The sequence below is a fragment of the Hyperoodon ampullatus genome, assembly GCF_949752795.1.
Source record: "Hyperoodon ampullatus genome assembly, chromosome: 15".
Taxonomy (NCBI): domain Eukaryota; kingdom Metazoa; phylum Chordata; class Mammalia; order Artiodactyla; family Ziphiidae; genus Hyperoodon; species Hyperoodon ampullatus.
In genome coordinates this window covers 706,424-723,814 of record NC_136928.1, presented here as the reverse complement: position 1 = coordinate 723,814, position 17,391 = coordinate 706,424, and the positions used below count along the sequence as shown (strand labels likewise).

At 39.3% G+C, this 17,391-nt stretch overlaps 1 protein-coding gene across 1 annotated transcript in view; it reads right to left on the bottom strand.

Annotated features, from left to right (window-relative positions):
- The window catches only part of TACR1 (tachykinin receptor 1), a gene marked incomplete at both ends in the record, with an annotated part of 98,439 nt that extends 81,953 nt beyond the window's left edge, over positions 1 to 16,486 (bottom strand). Inside the window, one exon of the mRNA XM_079721192.1 lies at positions 16,098 to 16,486. Within this exon, the coding sequence (XP_079577318.1) occupies positions 16,098 to 16,486 (389 nt within the window). The remainder of the gene's footprint in view (positions 1 to 16,097) is intronic.
- Between the last annotated feature and the right edge of the window lie 905 nt (positions 16,487 to 17,391).

Sequence of the window (17,391 nt, the reverse complement as noted above, 5' to 3'; positions counted from 1 at the left end):
AGAAAGAGAAATCAAGTAAACAATCCCATTCACCACTGCGAATATAAAATACCTAGGAATAAACCTACATAAGGAGGTAAAAGACCTGTACTCAGAAAACTATAAGACACTGATGAAAGAAATCAAAGACAACACAGACAGATGGAGAGATACACCATATTCTTAGAATGGAAGAATCAATATTGTGAAAATGACTACATTACCCAAAATAATTACAGATTCAATGCAATCCTTCTCAAATTACCAACAGCATTTTTTTTAAAGAACCAGAACAAAAAGTCTTCAAATTTGTGTGCAGACACAGAAAACCCTGAATAGCCAAAGCAATCTTGATGGAAAAAAATGGAGCTGGAGGAATCACACTCCCTGACTTCAGACTATACTGCAAAGCTACAGTAATCAAGACAATATGGTACTGGCACAAAACCAGAAATACAGATTAATGAAACAGGTTAGAAAGTCCAGAGGTAAACCCATGCACCTATGGTCAACTAATCTATGAAAAAAGAGGCAAGGATATACAATGGAGAAAAGACAGTCTCTTCAATAAGTGGTGCTGGGAAAGCTGGACAGCTACATGTAAAAGAGTGAAATTAGAACCCTCCCTAATGAACCCTCGTGCACTGTTCATGGCAATGTAAATTGATACAGCCACTATGGAGAACAGTATGGAGGTTCCTTAAAAACTACAAATAGAACTACCATGCTACACAGCACTCTCACTACTGGGCATATACCCTGAAAAAAGCATAATTCAAAAAGAGTCATGTACCACAATGTTCATTGCAGCTCTATTTACAATAGCCAGGACATGGAAGCAACCTAAGTGTTCATTGACAGATGAATGGATAAAGAAGATGTGGCACATATATACAATGGAATATTATTCAGCCATAAAAAGAAACGGAACTGAGTTATTTGTAGTGAGGTGGATGGACATAGAGTCTGTCATATAGAATGAAGTAAGTCAGAAAGAGAAAAACAAATAGCTTATACTAACCTGTATATATCGAATCTAAAAAAAAATGTTATGAACAACCTAGGGGCAGGACAGGAAAAAAGATGCAGACATAGAGAATGGACTTGAAGACACGGGGAGTGGGAAGGGTAAGCTGGGATGAAGTGAGAGAGTGGCATGGACTTATATATACTACCAAATGTAAAATAGATAGCTGGTGGGAAGGAACCGCATATCATAGGGATATCAGCTCTGTGCTTTGTTACCACCTACAGGGGTGGGATCGGGAGGGTGGGAGAGAGACACCAAAGGAGGAGATATGGGGATATGTGTATATGTATAGCTGATTCACTTTGTTATAAAGCAGAAACTAACACACGATTGTAAAGCAATTATACTCCAATAAAGATGTTTAAAAAAAAGAACACTCCCTACACCATACACAAAAATAAACTCAAATGCCCATTGACAGACGAATGGATAAAGAAGATGTGGTACATATATGCAATGGAATATTAAAAAGGAATGAAATTAGGTCATTTGTAGAGACGTGGATGGACCTAGAGACTGTCATACAGAGTAAAGTGAGAAAGAGTAAATCAAATGCCTTACATTAATACATATATGTGGAATCTAGAGAAATGTTACAGATGAACCAGTTTGTAAGGCAGAAATAGAGACACAGGTGTAGAAAACAAACCTATGGACACCAAGGAGGAAAAGAGAGGTGTGTGTGGGGGTGGTGGTGGTGGGATTAATTGGGAGATTAAGATTGACATATATACATTAATATGTATAAAATAGATAACTAATAAGAACCTGCTGTATAAAAAAATTAAATTTAATTTAAAAAAGAAGAATAAAATAAAATCTAGGGTCGTAAGTAGGTAATGCGCAAAAAGTGAATTCTAAAGGAATAATAAATATACAAAAATATTCAATCTTAATAGTAAGAAATCAATCATAATTAACAATTTTAATCTTTAAAATTGGAAAATATATCCGTGAAATTGTTAGGAATATGGGGAAAGTAGCACTCCTATACAATGGGTCTATATTTTCTGATTCATCCTGTTAAATTGTTAAAACTTTCTGAATACCAATTTAGCAGAATGAAGCCAAAGCCTTATAAATATCTGACACCCTTAATAGCCTTTTTTCTAAGAATTTATCCTAATAATTGTGCCTGTGTGCAAATTTAGCTAAAACGTACCAATAACAAATCACATATTGTAGCAAAAGTTAGAAACACCTACAAATTTTTTGGAGATGGGATTATTAAAATTATAACACTTTGTAACCATTATACATGATCTTATAGAAGAATATTTAATGAGGTTTTTAAAAACATTTTCAGAGTCAGACAAATACTCTTATGAAACGTATTAATTATTCAAGAGGAAATTTCTCCACAGTAAAATTTAGTTAATTAAGTAATTGTACAAGTTTGGTATTTAAGTTTATCCTCCTAATCTCACCTCATGCCACTAAATGTACAAATAATGCTTTTAAAAGTTAATGTCTCTGGGGCTTCCCTGGTGGTGCAGTGGTTGGGAGTCCGCCTGCCAATGCAGGGGACATGGGTTCGTGCCCTGTTCCAGGAAGATCCCACATGCCGCGGAGCGGCGGGGCCCGTGAGCTATGGCCACTGGGCCTGCGCGTCCGGAGCCTGTGCTCCGCAACGGGAGAGGCCACAACAGTGAGAGGCCCGTGTATCGCAAAAAAAAAAAAAAAAAAAAATTAATGTCTCTGTTATATTCTATGATAGATTGGAAGGGTAGCTGGTATGACTGTTCAGCACTGTCCCTGAAGGCAGCTGTGCGATTTGTGAGGTTGAATGCTCATCAGTCCATATATGGCTTAGAGTACTGGGTTCAGCTGTAAGAACAGAGCATCATTTATTTTGTTATCTGAAACCTATGACGCTGAGAAAGAAGGTGAGGTAAAGGAACTCAGAACGCCTAAAGCTGTGAAAAAGACATGAGACTCTGTTCACATAGGGTAACCCAGCTGATCTGAAGAAAGGAAAATCTCATTATCCATTTGGATGATTCAAGTCTTCCAGGCTCCAAGAATAATAGCCTTGCCACTAAGGAATGGAAACTGCTATTTAGACCTTTTACACAGTAGGCACATAACGTCTCTAGGCACAGATGTGAAACATGCTGAGAGCCTGGATTTGTCAAACCAACAGGCACTTACCCCTCCATTTAAAAAAAATAATTTTTTAAACATCTTTATTGAAGTATAATTGCTTTGCAATGGTGTGTTAGTTTCTGCTTTATAACAAAGTGAATCAGCCATATATATATCTTGTTTAATGTGTCATTTGAAGGTTATGTTTCCTTATTTATTTTCATTTTGGATGATCTGTCCATTGGTGAAAGTGGGGTGTTAAAATTCACTACTATCATTGTATTTCTTTCGATTTCCCTTTTTATGGCTGTTAGCATTTGCCTTATGTATTGAGGTGCTCCTATGTTGGGTGCATAAATATTTACAATTTTTATATCTTCTTCTTGGATTGATCCCTTGTTCATTATGTAATGTCCTTCTTTGTCTCTTGTAATAGTCTATTGTAAAGTCTATTTTTTCTGGTATGAGAATTGCTACTCCAGCTTTCTTTTGATTTCCATTTGTATGGAATATCTTTTTCCATCCCCTCACTTTTAGTCTGTATGTGTCCCTAGGTCTGAGGTGGGTCTCTTGTAGACAGCATTTATATGGGTCTTGTTTTTGTATCCATTCAGTCAGTCTGTGTCTTTTGGTTGGAGTATTTAATCCATTTACCTTTAAGGTAATTATCAATATATATGTTCCTCTTACCATTTTCTTAATTGTTTTGCATTTGTTATTGTAGGTATTTTTTTCTTCTCTTGTGTTTACTGCCTGGAGATATTCCTTTAGTATTTGTTGTAAAGCTTGTTTGGTGATGCTGAATTCTCTTAGCTTTTGCTTGTCTGTGAAGGCTTTAATTTCTCCATTGATTCTGAAAGAGATTCTTGCTCAGTAAAGTAATCTTGGTTGTAGGTTTTTCTCTTTCATTACTTTAAATATGCCTTACCACTCTCTTCTGTCTTTCAGAGTTTCTGTTAACCTTATGTGGATTCCCTTGTATTTTATTTGTTGTTTTTCCCTTGCTGCTTTTAATATTTTTTCTTTGTATTTAATTTTTGATAATTTCATTATTATGTGTCTTGGAATGTTTCTCCTGGATTTATCCTGTATGTGACTTTCTGTGCTTCCTGGACTTGATTGTCTATTTCTTTTCACATATCGAGGAAGTTTTGAACTATAATCTCCTCAAATACTTTCTCAGCCCTTTTTTTTTTTTTCTCGTCTTCTTCCGGGATCCTTTTAATTTGAATTCTGTTCCATTTAATGTTGTCTCAGAAGTCTCTGAGATTGTCCTCAATTCTTTTCATTCTTTTTTCTTTATTCTGCTCTGCAGTACTTATTTCCACTATTGTATCTTCCAGGTCACCTATCCTTCTTCTGCCTCAGTCATTCTGCTACTGATTCCTTCTAGAGAATTTTTAATTTCATTTATTGTCTTGCTCATCATTGTTTGTTTGCTCTTTAGTTCTTCTAGCTCCTTGTTAAACATTTCTTGTATCTTCTCCATTTTACTTTCAAGATTTTGGCTCATCTTTACTATCATTACTCTGAATTCTTTTCCAAGTAGACTGTCTATTTCCTCTTCATTTCTTTGGTCTGGTGGGTTTTTACTTTGCTCCTTCATCAGCTGCATATTTCTCTGTCTTCTCATTTTGCTTAACTTACTGTGTTTAGGGACTCCTGTTTGCAGGCTGTGGGTTTGTGGTTCCCACTGTGTTTGGTGTCTGCCCCCAGTGGCTAAGGTTGTTTCAGTGGGTTGCTACTCCAACTTTACGGGTGGAGGAGACTGGTGCCTGTGTTCTGGTGGATGAGGTTGGATCTTGTCTTTCTGGTGGGCAGCACTGTCCTCGATTGTGTGTTTTGGGGTGCCTGTGACCTTATTATGATTTGAGGCAGCCTCTCTGCTAATGGATGGTGTTGTGTTCCTTTCTTGCTCGTTGTTTGTCATACGGTTTCCAGACCTGTGGCTTGCTGATCACTGAGTGAAGCTGGGTCTTAGCATTGAGATGGAGATCTCTGGGAGAGCTTTTACCATTTGATACTATGTGGAGCTGGGAGGTCTCTGGTGGACTAATATCCTGAAGTCACCTCTCCCACCTCAGAGGCACAAACCTGACACCAGGCCAAGGAAAAAGACCCTGTCAGCCACATGGCCAGACCAAATTCAACCAAATTGTGATATTTGTTTCCTTTCCGGGAGTCCTCATGTTATTAAGGGGCACCATGGGAATAGTATATTAGTAGCTACCATGTCTTGGGTCCTGTGGATTACCTTTTCCTTCAGCTGCACCACCTCCCAGCAGGTCCAGAGGAGACGGGGCTCCCATCAGTGTGAACTGGACCCCACAACATCCCAAAGCTGAAGACCCAGCAAGTCCTGAGGAGACTTGGCTCCCATTAGCACAAACTCTACCCTGTTGTGTCCTGAAGCCTCCAGGCTGTCAACATGGACTCAGCCCTGTGTGTTCCAGAAGTCAAAGGCCCAGTGGGTCCTAAGGAGGCCCTTCCATTTTTAATGATTCATGTGAAGAGACAGGATACATCCATAAAAATTCTGGCACATATTTTTCATGACATCAAAGTCCCAGAAAAGAAACTGAAGGAACCAGGACAGATGGTAGTTTTTGTTTTTGTTTTTTTGTCATTTTATCCATATCATTTGGAGCTAGTCCAAAATGGAAGTTGATAAGAAGGTAAAATAAAAAAGAATACAGTATGCAGCTAGTTCTACTCAGGTAGTAAAGCAGTTGGATGCGAACTAAGTATGGCCTGAAGCTCTGTGTGATTCCATCTAGGTAAATCAGATGATAAAATGTTAAGATGAAATTTGGTAAGGGGTAAAACTTGAAGGAAGCCACAGAAATACCAGACACAGTGGGCCTACAAAAGTCAATTCCAGTAGCAATGTGTGGGTGGTACCTTGGGCACTGAGCCAGCAGAGCTCCACTGTGAAAAGGGCACAGGGTATTGGGTGGCAGCTCTGGGCAAGACCCCTGAAAGGCACACCCAGATTCAGATCTCTGGCTCAACCCTGATTCCAGAAACTCAGTGGCTCCTTAAGGAGAAGATGATTCTGCCACCTCTGCTTGTGTAACTCTGTAACCATAGCAAGGCATTTTTTAAAAGTTAATAGACAGTGGAGAAGTGGTACTTCTATGTAAGAAGTGTGGGTGTAGAAGTAAGTTTTATGAGCAGTATATGTTACTTTATGTGTGATTGTTTTTAATATGTTGGAAATGAGAATCTGAAATATTAGAGAATTTGACCTACCAGATTTATAATTTTAAGTGAAATACTTAAGAAGATTTAACTAAGTAATATCATAGTCATTGTTTAGATACTCATGAGAACCTCATTTATTGAATTTGTAAGTGTAGTTCTTAGGAGGTTGACATGTTTTAAGAGAATTTGATATGTTAATTTAGAAGTTTTGATTTATTAGCTTTGCTGAAATTATGTAAGTTCTGAGAAAGATTTTGTTTCTCCTATTTATAAATCATCCAGTTAGGGATCTTAAGTTTTAACAAGACCAGATGTATTAAGTTTGCAATTATAGTTTGAAATATTTCGTGAAATTTACAAGTTTAAATGTGATGTTTACATTTTTAAGCTTATTTGATTTGTTTATAAAATTTTGTGACTAATTGGAAATACGTAAGATCGTTCAATTGATTAAGTTTGAAAATGTTGCTAAATGTTTAGGTAGAAGGACGCCATCTCATACTTAATAGCAAATTGAGCATTAGTCCCAGGACAAGGGAAAGTGGATGTTTAATACATACAAACTAGATTTATAAGAAAACTTCCAAGATTTAGAAGATGTGTTCAAAGGCAAAAGAAATACAAATTAAGTATCAATGAAAACACATGCAGCAAGTAAGAGTTTTTTGCTATAACCAAGTTCTCCCTAGTCATTAAACTTGAAAATGATGCTTCATGTGAGGGTGGTGACTTTGGGACATACAGGATGTAGGAAGTGACTGTGTAATTTTGGAGATGGTATAAAAGAAAATGATTTGGTTTTTCTGGGCTGTAATACAGTTGACTCTTGAACAATACAGGGCTCAGAGGAACCAACCCTTGAAAATCCACAGTATAATTTATAGCCTGCCTTCTGTTCCTCCATATCTGTGGATTCAACCAGTCACTGACTGAGTAGAACTATATTATTTACTATTGAAACAAATCTGGGTATAAGTGGACCCATGCAATTCAAACTCCTGTTGTTCAAGGGTCAACAGTATACAATATCCAAATGCTTGGCTTCTGGTAGAAGGTGTGTGCATCTCTACAGGTGGGAAAGAAGCTGGATGGCATTTAGCAACAGGTTTGGTGACCCAATTAGAAGTATTTTAAACTATATTTATTGGGGCGAAGGATATAATTGTTTCACCTTATTGCTGTTATACCTAATATAGAAGGAATCCAAGAGGAGGCTGACAGAAATGGGTGTGTATAATGGCTATAATGGTGTGTCAGTGTTTATTGGAGATCACAGATCAGGAACTTTTCAAATCTTTCCATTCCTTTCCTTTTCCTTCTCTCCTCGCAGCAATATTCCACAAGGTAACTTTTATTAATATCCCTTTTATCAGATGGGGAAATTGAGGCCCAGAGAGGTTAAGTATCTTGCCCATATTCACATATCTAGTAAGTGGTAGAACCACTGTTGGAATCCACTGCTTGTGCTCTTTCCTACACTAAACTCCATAATCAAAGGTCAGATGTAAGGTTATTAAAAGACATTCTTATACAAAGGACATGAAAGGCACTTCACGGAGAGTCCCAAATATTAAACGTAATGATAAAGCTGAATTGGAAAGTAGATTTAGTAAAGAATTATAAAGAGAAGGAAAGGGCATCAGACTCCAGGCTGCTTAGACAAAGTTCCTAAGGCAGTTCATGTATTAATACTCATGCTAAGATTTATGTCACATGGGCATCATTAAACCGTCTTTTCATCCCTGGGGTTCTTATCCATAGAGCCTCATATTTCCCCTTCTAATAAGTTGTAATCATAGCTTCTAAATGTGGCAAGAGAGAAGGTTTGGGCAATGTAAGTCAGTTTCCCCATCTGTCCTCCAGGTCTATGACTTTCTCAGGCCACTCTGCTGGAATTTTGCTGTGTTTGTGGTGGTATTTTAACATGGTATAGTCTAGGTGTTCAGACAACCACTGTAGTTATAGGACTTGTAGGGCTGGATGGAAGAGAGGTTTTTGCTGGTCCTGCCTCAGGAAGGCTAAGTAAAGCAGAGAGTTCACTGCCTGTTGCTAGCAGGGCTGTTGGAGAAAAAGCCAGAGGTGTTGGCAACAGTTGGGCCACAGAAGTGTTCATGAAATATCTCAGTTATCAGTATGCCTTGATAGACTGGAGGTAAGGTAGAAATGATAAACACCTCTTTCAACTAAAGGTGTTCTCCTGGGGTGTAATACCTGTTGGGGACAGTGTGTGGGTCAGGAATCCAGTGGGGACAAGTCAAGTGGAGTATGGAAGAGACAAGGTGAATTAGTACATGTAGTTATTCTTGAACAGGGAGTCCTAAACCAAAAGTGTTCTATATTGTAGCAAAACTCCGTGGTAGACATAAATTTGGCCTGATTTTTCTTTTGCTTCAAAACATGTCATCATAGGTGTGCTTTGAAGTCTGTCTGATGCATTGGATCTAGCTTTTAGATTTTGGTTGATGTGTGCAGAAGAGAGGTACAGTCATATCAACCACTATAAACACTTTAATGAGTACCTATTCTGTGCCAGGCAACTGGATAGCTGCTGGTAAGAGGAAACCAGATAAAGCATTCCTGTTTTCATGGTGTTTGCAATTTAGTGGGTAGGGAGGTGTGGGAGAGACCAATAAGTTACAGAGAGTTGCATAAATGACATAGGAATATATAAAAAGGACACCTCATCTAGACTTGTAGATTAAGGTCAGCTTCTTGGTGGAGGTGACACCTGAACTAAGTCTAAGAAGACAAAGTCACCAAGTAGTATGCCAGCCCCACAGCAGGAAGATATGGACAAGGTGATTGTAACAGGGTAATGCTCAGTTCCTGACATTAGTTAAACTCTCATTTAAAAGGACCATTAGCAAACAGGAATAGCAAGTAGAGACCAATGAAGATGGAAAGATGAAGGAATCAGGGACAGTTAACCAAGGATAGAGAAGCTTCAGGAGGGATCTATCAGAGACGGCCACATGGAAGAAACATTATACTAGTAAGAGCAGACCCAAATCAGGGGCATTATTCCTTCAACAAAAGGAATAATTTTATAATGATTCAAAATGGAATGGATTTAACAAATGAGACAAATTGAGTAAAATATTTAAGCAGAATTTGATCCTCTTACAATGACCTCGTCTAGAAGGTTATGGGGTTGAATTACTATTTGAGTGAAAACTTGTCAAAAGTGCTCTAACATCCTCTCTGACACAGTAGGGCCCTTTCATCACTTTCCTTAAATGATATAGCACTCAAAAGCCACCTTGAACAGGAGTATACAGGCAGATATCTAAGGCACATAGATGAAAATTGCATGGGTCTCCAAGCTATGAGGGAGTGGAGAGGATGATGCTAAAAGAAATTGTTTCTAATAGTCTTTACAAGGTGGAAACACAATCCCCATTGGTACTGAAGATTTGATGAGACAATGGATTGGAGAGCATGCATCATAAGGTATCATTATAAATTTTATTAACATAAAATCTCCTTTCTAGTTTCCAAGTGACAAACATTAATAAATACTTATGATAATTCCCTGATCCAGTGCTCTTGAAGTTTATTTTTAAAAACCCAAACTCCACATTGTTTTCTCTGTACTTTGCTTTCTTTCCTCCTCCCCTCCTCTTCTTTGCTTTATTTTACCGTGTTTCCCATCTTCCGAAGGACAGTTCTTTGCTTTGTCTCCAAACTCCCTCTGCATGGTACTTATTACATTGGGTTATAACGGTGCTCATAAATTCGTCAATAGCTGAAGACAGAGAGCAGAAGGATAAAGGCAATGTTTTACTGCCTCAGCATCTGGTACATAGTTAAGGGCTCAAAAATGGTTTCATGAATGGATAGATGGATGGATGGATGAGGAAGAGGCCATTTCCCTCACTGCCATCTAACTTTATACCCCCTTATCATACTTTGCTGACATTATCACAGCTCACCTATGTTCTCTAATTGCCAAAATCAATGTCATCATCCTTGGATTCTAATGACGCTATAATTAATATAACCCACCACAATTTTCCTCTCTTAATTTTTGTCACTCCTCATATCCTGATTATTCCACTAACTCTCTGTTTCTTCATTTTCCCCTCCTATTGCCTGATAGCACATTTCCATGAATCTTTGGTCTCTTCTCTGGAAACACATATATAGGTAAAAGAGATGTTCTCTATTTTCAGCTCTCCCATAAGCCATCTGTTTGGAAAATTCCTAAGTAAACATTTTGGTCCCTGGGTTCTCATTCTCTAGCCCCATCTCTTAAACTGTTTGTTGGGCATTTCCAACTAATCATTATATTTTCACATAAAATCCAACAAAATCGACTCATTTTCTTCTGACCAACTCCTCCATTCGTTCCTTGATTCGGTTGTGAATTCGCTTCAGTTGAGTCAGCCTGTCATTCTCCCCAAACACTTTGCAACTTTTTACTTCCATACTTTTGTCACACTGTTTCTTTTACCTAGAATGTCACCATTATTTATCTTCTTCTCTAAAAATCTTATCTAATCTTCAAGGTCCAAATCAGTTGCCACCATTTGAGGTCTTCCTTGATCACTGTTGCTAGATAACCTCCCTCCTCTTCCCTCCTATAGAATTTGTCTGTACAATACCTGTGAAACCTATCACATAACACCTTATGTTGTAGTTATCTTTAAATCAGTCTTATTTGCCTCATTATGTAGTATAAGCCCTTTGAGGGAAGACATGAAGCCCTGATTCAGGAACCACCTTACCTGGTGGGCCCATCCCTTGATGGACTGATGATCTTTGTCCAAGGTTAACTGTGTGTTTCTCCCTCATGATCATTATTCTGCCATTTGCTAATTCAACAACAATAAAAATAACAAAGTCTTGTGCTCCTACTACATGCTTTTACATTGAGAATTGCTCTTTATTTTCCCCCATTTGAACCTATTTATGTTTCTGATAGCTAACCCCATCCTCACCACCAAGGGCCTTGACCATTCAGGACACTGCAGGGGGGGTCATATGAATAGGGAGAGGATGTGGTAAGTGCAGTGGGGCAACTCCAGAGAGTAGGTGGGCATTATACCTCTCCAGGAAAAATTCTGCAGCCAAAATGACTCATCCAAGATGTAACAACTCAAGTTGATCTGCATCAACCCTGATATTCGAGATTCCTGATTTGGAAAGATGGTCAGTTATTGTGGATGAGCTTCTAGTGAATGGACATTCTCATCAACACTCAGGTGCTTAGTCATGGATTGTAAGATCTATCTAAATTAGTGTAAAGGATCTTGGGATCTAAGACTCGTCTCTGGGTGATGGAGAAGGACTACCCTGAGATCCAAGTCTGTCAACAAGGTGAGGTTCAAGGACAGACCTCAGGTCTAGCAGAGACTTGGGAAGCAGGCTATTTAGACTTGTAGCTGAGTATGACTGGAACAGAGTGAAATGGATACCAGGGAAGTAATAGGCAGAGTTTTGTTATTTATGCATGTCTTTACTCTTGGTTCCTCTTTTAATCTCTCAGAGAGTTCATTCCCTCTTCTATCTTCAACCATTACCCCTATCTGAGGAACTATATTTTTGGTCCTGACCAAATTTCATATTGTCCAGAGACCATCATTGGATGTTTTCTTTCACTCAAATACAACATATCTGGAGCCAATCTGAGTAGTGAGCAACTTTCACCTTTCATCTTGCTGAAATTATAACTGCCCCTACCAGGTAGAGAAGCAGTGTTATCAGACCAAAGCTTTTCTGAGCTTCCTGTTGCTGTGTGCTAAGTTCCAAGTCAGGTTACCTTTTGCCTTTGTAGCCCGTCTTGCGGGGCTTAAGGATTGGATCCCCCCTCCTCTCTTCTTAGATGTTGCTCCACAAAACTAGAACCAGTCATCATCACTGGCTCCTGAAAAATGGTGTCACCTCTCAGTGTCCTCCAGCTTCTAATTTCATGAAACATCACACACACCTTTTAGTTTGTACAATAGGAAGGAATTTAAAAATCTTATGGAGTTTTAAAAAGTAAAGTCCCTGGTGTTTTTTGGAGTTTAATTAGAGTTAGACATGATATTATTTAGTATATTTATCTCTGCAGCTTTTTAAAATTCTAGGTAGTCATTGCCTTCAGTAAATAAGTATTCCTTCTGAAGGGGATCTCATTCATTCCCTCTCTCCCCTCATTCTATGGAAAGATTACAAGAAAGATTCAAATTAGTTCTACAATCTGCAGCTGAAGTTTTTTCTTTGCTTACATTTTGTTTCTAGAAGGAAATTTGGCATAGTTTACCAAGACGGTTTGACCTAACTATTTAACTTTAAGGAGTTTATTTTATGAAAAGAACAAGGGATGCTCTAAAGATTTGTGTCAAGGATATTAATTTCTAAGTTACTTGTAATCATTGAAAATGGAAACAATATACATCTAAAAATAGAGGAATGGTTAAATAAATGATTACAGCCTTGCAATATAATACATCCATTAAAAATCCTATTTTGAAAACTATTTCATGACATAGAAAATGGCCATGACATGATGCTAAGGGACAAAACAAAACACACACAAAAAAACAGCTGCTGAAACTGTTTTTATTATGATCCAAAATTTATCTTAAAAAGTATGAGTGACTTTATGTGGTATAAATAACACAGAAAAAGTATAAGCTAGCATTCCAGACTTTTAAAAGGTTAACTGTCAATAGTGGAATTGTAGATTTTTTACATTTTTTTTAAATGGAGGACTTGGAGATACAGCCTTGAAGCCTTATGCCTAATGTAACCCTGAGCATGCCATTGATGATGTTCTTCCAGGAACATGTATTATTTTATTCATTCATTCATTCATTTAATCAATAAACATGTAGTGACTGTTAAGTGCCAAGCACTCTTCTCTGTTCTGAGAAGATAAACAAGACAGCAGAGAAATGTTCCTTGCTCTGCCCAGAGTTTATAGTCTTTTAAAATTAGGATGAAATGTTTTTAAAAATTTCATTTCATTTGACCCAGTAATTCTACTTCTGGGAAATCTACCCTAAAGAAATATTCAAGAAAGCAAAATAAAATTATCATACAGAAACGTTTATTAGTACTTTAATCATAATGGCAAAAAAATCTAGACATCACCTAGATTCCCAGCAGTAGGGAGATGGTTAAAGTAATAATGGCACATTCATAAAATGGAATAATAGGAAGCCACTATGATTATGTGACTGAAGACTTTTTAATAACATGGGAAAATATTATTAATGTTTTCCATTAATATAAATGGAAAAAAGTAAGCTACAAAATTATCTAGACTCTGACTTCAATTATGTAGTGTAATAGTCATAAAAGAAATTCAACTGTTAACAGGTGTTACTGTTGCATTGTGAATTAATGGTTGATTTGTATTTTTGTTTCTATGTCCTTCATGAACAAGGTTTAATTTTATAATCTGGAAAACCACGTTGCTTTCATTTTTAAGATGATTCAAAGATTATCTGTTAAAAATTCAAGGAGCATACAAAAAGATAATTTAACCTTTCCTCAAAGTCTGCATTGTCATGATGGAGAAAGAAGCGATCATTCATATGGAAAGAGCTGGAGGTCTCTTCCTTTCTAAAGCATTCTTGGGAGAGAATTGATGACCATGCCTGTGGTGGAGCTAGATTCATCAGAGGGCCTGAGGAGATTAATGTACTCAGCTCATGAGGCTGAGCAAGGAAAAACAGAAGGAACACTTGGAGGACTTGGCGACACAGCCTTGAGGCATCATCCTTAACTCTACCTTGAACTCTAGCCCTGAGCATGCCACTGATAATCTGCACATCAGGCACAGGTGACATTTCTTGTTGTCATTGCTCTCAGCTCTGACACCAGAGATCCTCTGACCTCACTGAGCAGGTGTCATGAAGGGTCAGGGTCTATGGTTTGCCTGGAGAGAAACAGTGGAACCTGTGATGCCAGAGTCAAAGCAGCCAAAATCTGGCTCCTTGCCCAACCCACTGAAGAGTTTGACCCTGAATCTTGCCCCTAACCTTCTAAGTTCAAAGAGAAGGAGAAGGGCTGTGGAACATGTCATTTCTGTGTAAGCCAAAGCAAGAGAGCTGTCCTCTGGTGTTCCATCAGCTACTGAATGCTTGGGCTCATGCTGACTGTCAGGTCTCCCCTGAGCTCACACAAGTACCCGGTGTAGCAAAAATACCAACTTCCCCTCTAATTTAAGGATAATCAAGACAGCGTGTGTAAGGCCGAAAAGGCACCAGGTTTCACTGCACATATAATCAGTTATACATCATGCTGTGAGTTTTCTAAGTTTAAGGGGGCTGATGTGAAGTTAAAAGAGCAAGTCAGTGCAGAAAGATTACAGGTACCTCACTTTCAGCAAACCAAATATCTAAAAACCAGAATAGCATAAGAGATAAATTTACAAAAGAATTCACTTCACTACCACTTTGAGTAACTGGCTTCCCTTCTACATTTAAAGTATAAATTGATTCACCACAACTTATTTTACACACAACATATTAAGCACTTAAGAGTTGCATAAAGGGAACTTAAAAATTAGCATTTGGACATCACTGCAAAGGAAACATTGTTTTCTCTGATTTTAAAAGTGATCATTGACTACAGAACCTGCAAAAGGCCTCAAATCAATTACAAATATCTATGCAAAAGAATTCAGTAATTTGGGAATGATTTTTTTGAAGTTTTTCTCTTAGCTCCTTCATTGGGCTTCTCATATTCATTTATCTCAGCAAGGCCATCAAAAGAACTCATTTTAAAATCACAGTGGTAGGTGTTTTAAACATACCTCCACATCCTAGGTAAACGTTTAACACTTGTATACCCATAGATATACACATTAGCGACCTAGGACACCCACAAAAAAGTCAATACAAATAGAGCTGTGCTCTAATGATCAATTTTCCATCATGTCACCTTAGGACACTTTCATTCCAGAACTGTAGCTCCAATATGTGAAAATGCCAACATTTTCACTTTTAATCAGCCTCTCAAACCCTAGCCTGTTGGGTGCAGGAGGGAAAGAGCTTTCAATTGCCTTTAATTGCCTTTGGCAAGCATGTTTCTCTGTAGATGCAGAGAGGCTAAAAACATTGTCCTCACATGGCCAGAGAAGTTTAGAAAAACTCTTGGATCCTTAACTGTGGAATTCCTTCAGAACAACATAACTGCCTCTCTTTTCTGAATGAGAGCCCCTAGCAGCATAGAGAGAGCTGGATTAGAATCCTGAGTATTTCATGATTCTAATAAAATGCTCTTCACATGCAAATAATATTGGAGAGTTGTGTTGGGAGCAGAAAGTTCCTGAATATTCAGGAAAAATTGAAAATGAGAAAGTTGTCCTATGTATACTTAAAACTGGAAGGTATCAAAAGGCTGTACAGCTGAATAGCAGGCCTGCAAGGATTCACAAAGCCCTAGCCAGGGGTTGGCCCCTTGGCCACATCCTGGATATCCCCTTCAGGCTTTAAAGGCAAAAGAGAGAAGGAATATATGGAAAGAAGCAAAGTAGGAGTTGAACGGAAAATGTCAGCAAGATGAGTGGAGAAGGGAAAAATAAAAGAGAGAAATGAAGAAAAAAGGTGGGATGTATACATAAAGGAAGGGAGACTGGTGATGGGTGAAAAAGAGTAGAAAAAGAAAGAGAAATAGAAAAGAAAATCGTGAGATAAGATAAAATCCCCCATCAACAACTGATTCAGCTAACTGTCAGTATAAATCCAGGGGTTCAGGTGGCCAATCTCCACCTTGAACCAGGCACTATCCAACCCTGAAGCTCCATAGCAATGCTATCTTCCTTTAAGGATTTTTTTCCCTTTTCCACAAAGGGCAAGCTCACCTATCGAAGGCCACAGCTGTCATGGAGTAGATACTGGCAAAGACAGCAGCAATGGGGAAGAAGTTGTGGAATTTGCAGTAGAACAGGCCATAGTACCACTCGTTGTGGACAGCATAAGTGAAGTTCACCACTGTATTGAATGCAGCCATGGAGGCCTCTGCGAAGGCCAGGTTCACCAGGAAATAGTTAGTAACTGTCCTCATCCTCTTGTGAGCCAAGATGATCCACATCACCACCACGTTGCCCACCACGGAGGTCACCACAATGACTGTGTAGGCAGCTGCCCAAAGGACAATTTGCCAGGCCGGCTGCACAAACTGGTTGGGCTCCGAGGTGTTGGTGGAGATGTTTGGGAAGAGGTCTGAGTCCACAGGGAGGACGTTATTCATTCTTCTGCTAAGCGATTAAACCTTCCTCTCTGTACACACACACGCAAATCCTTTGCAGCAGGGTCCTGAGCCAGCGCCTGGGGTCAGAGTCCTGTTTAACCAGGACAGGAGGGCTGCAGGCTCTTTCTGGGCTGAACTCTTTCTTTGTAAGCAGAAGACTTGGCACTAAGATAAAAGCTTCTAGATGTGCTGTATGCCCTTGGTGGCTTTGAATTCCTCCACTTTCGAGCTTCAGAAAGCACTTGAGTTCTGTAATCTGGAGACAGCGTCTCTCCTGCGTGGAGCTGGAAAAGAGAAAGAAATTCCACGGGTCACGGTTCCAGGAAGCAGAGATCCTCCACCTTTCTGCACCTGCTGCTGCTTGCAACTGTTATTCCTCCTATCTGCAGCGGGAAAGGCAAAGCCTTGTGCTGCGTGAGGACTTCGGGGCGAAGGTGGGGGTGGGGGTATTAGTCACAGCACGACCTGTCAAAGTTCAGAGCCTGTGGCAGGAATTCCGGGGCCCTGCGCCCAGCTGGAGATTTTTTCCTTTGCTTTCGCTACCACCGCCACCGCCGCCACTGTCTGCAGCTTTGCAGGCGCCTCTTGGCTCGGGTCCTGCTCAGCTCGGGAGTTAGCAGAACCTCGGCAGCCTGCGCGTGAGGTCTTTATAACCCACTGTGAAGACGTCACTGGGAAGGGGCCGTACCTGGCTACGTGCTCGCCAGCCCCCTTGCGCAGAGCTGCAGCTGCACCATCTGTTGACAACTGTCTCACTGCACCATCACAGCCACCGAGCCTTTTGCTGCTACCTGCTGTGAGAGTCTGCAAGCCGGGTTCCCCACGCACTCCTCGAGGGGGCGCTAGATAGGTCACCTCGGAGTAACTGCGCCAGATGGGGTCCGCAGCTGGAACCCCAGATGAAC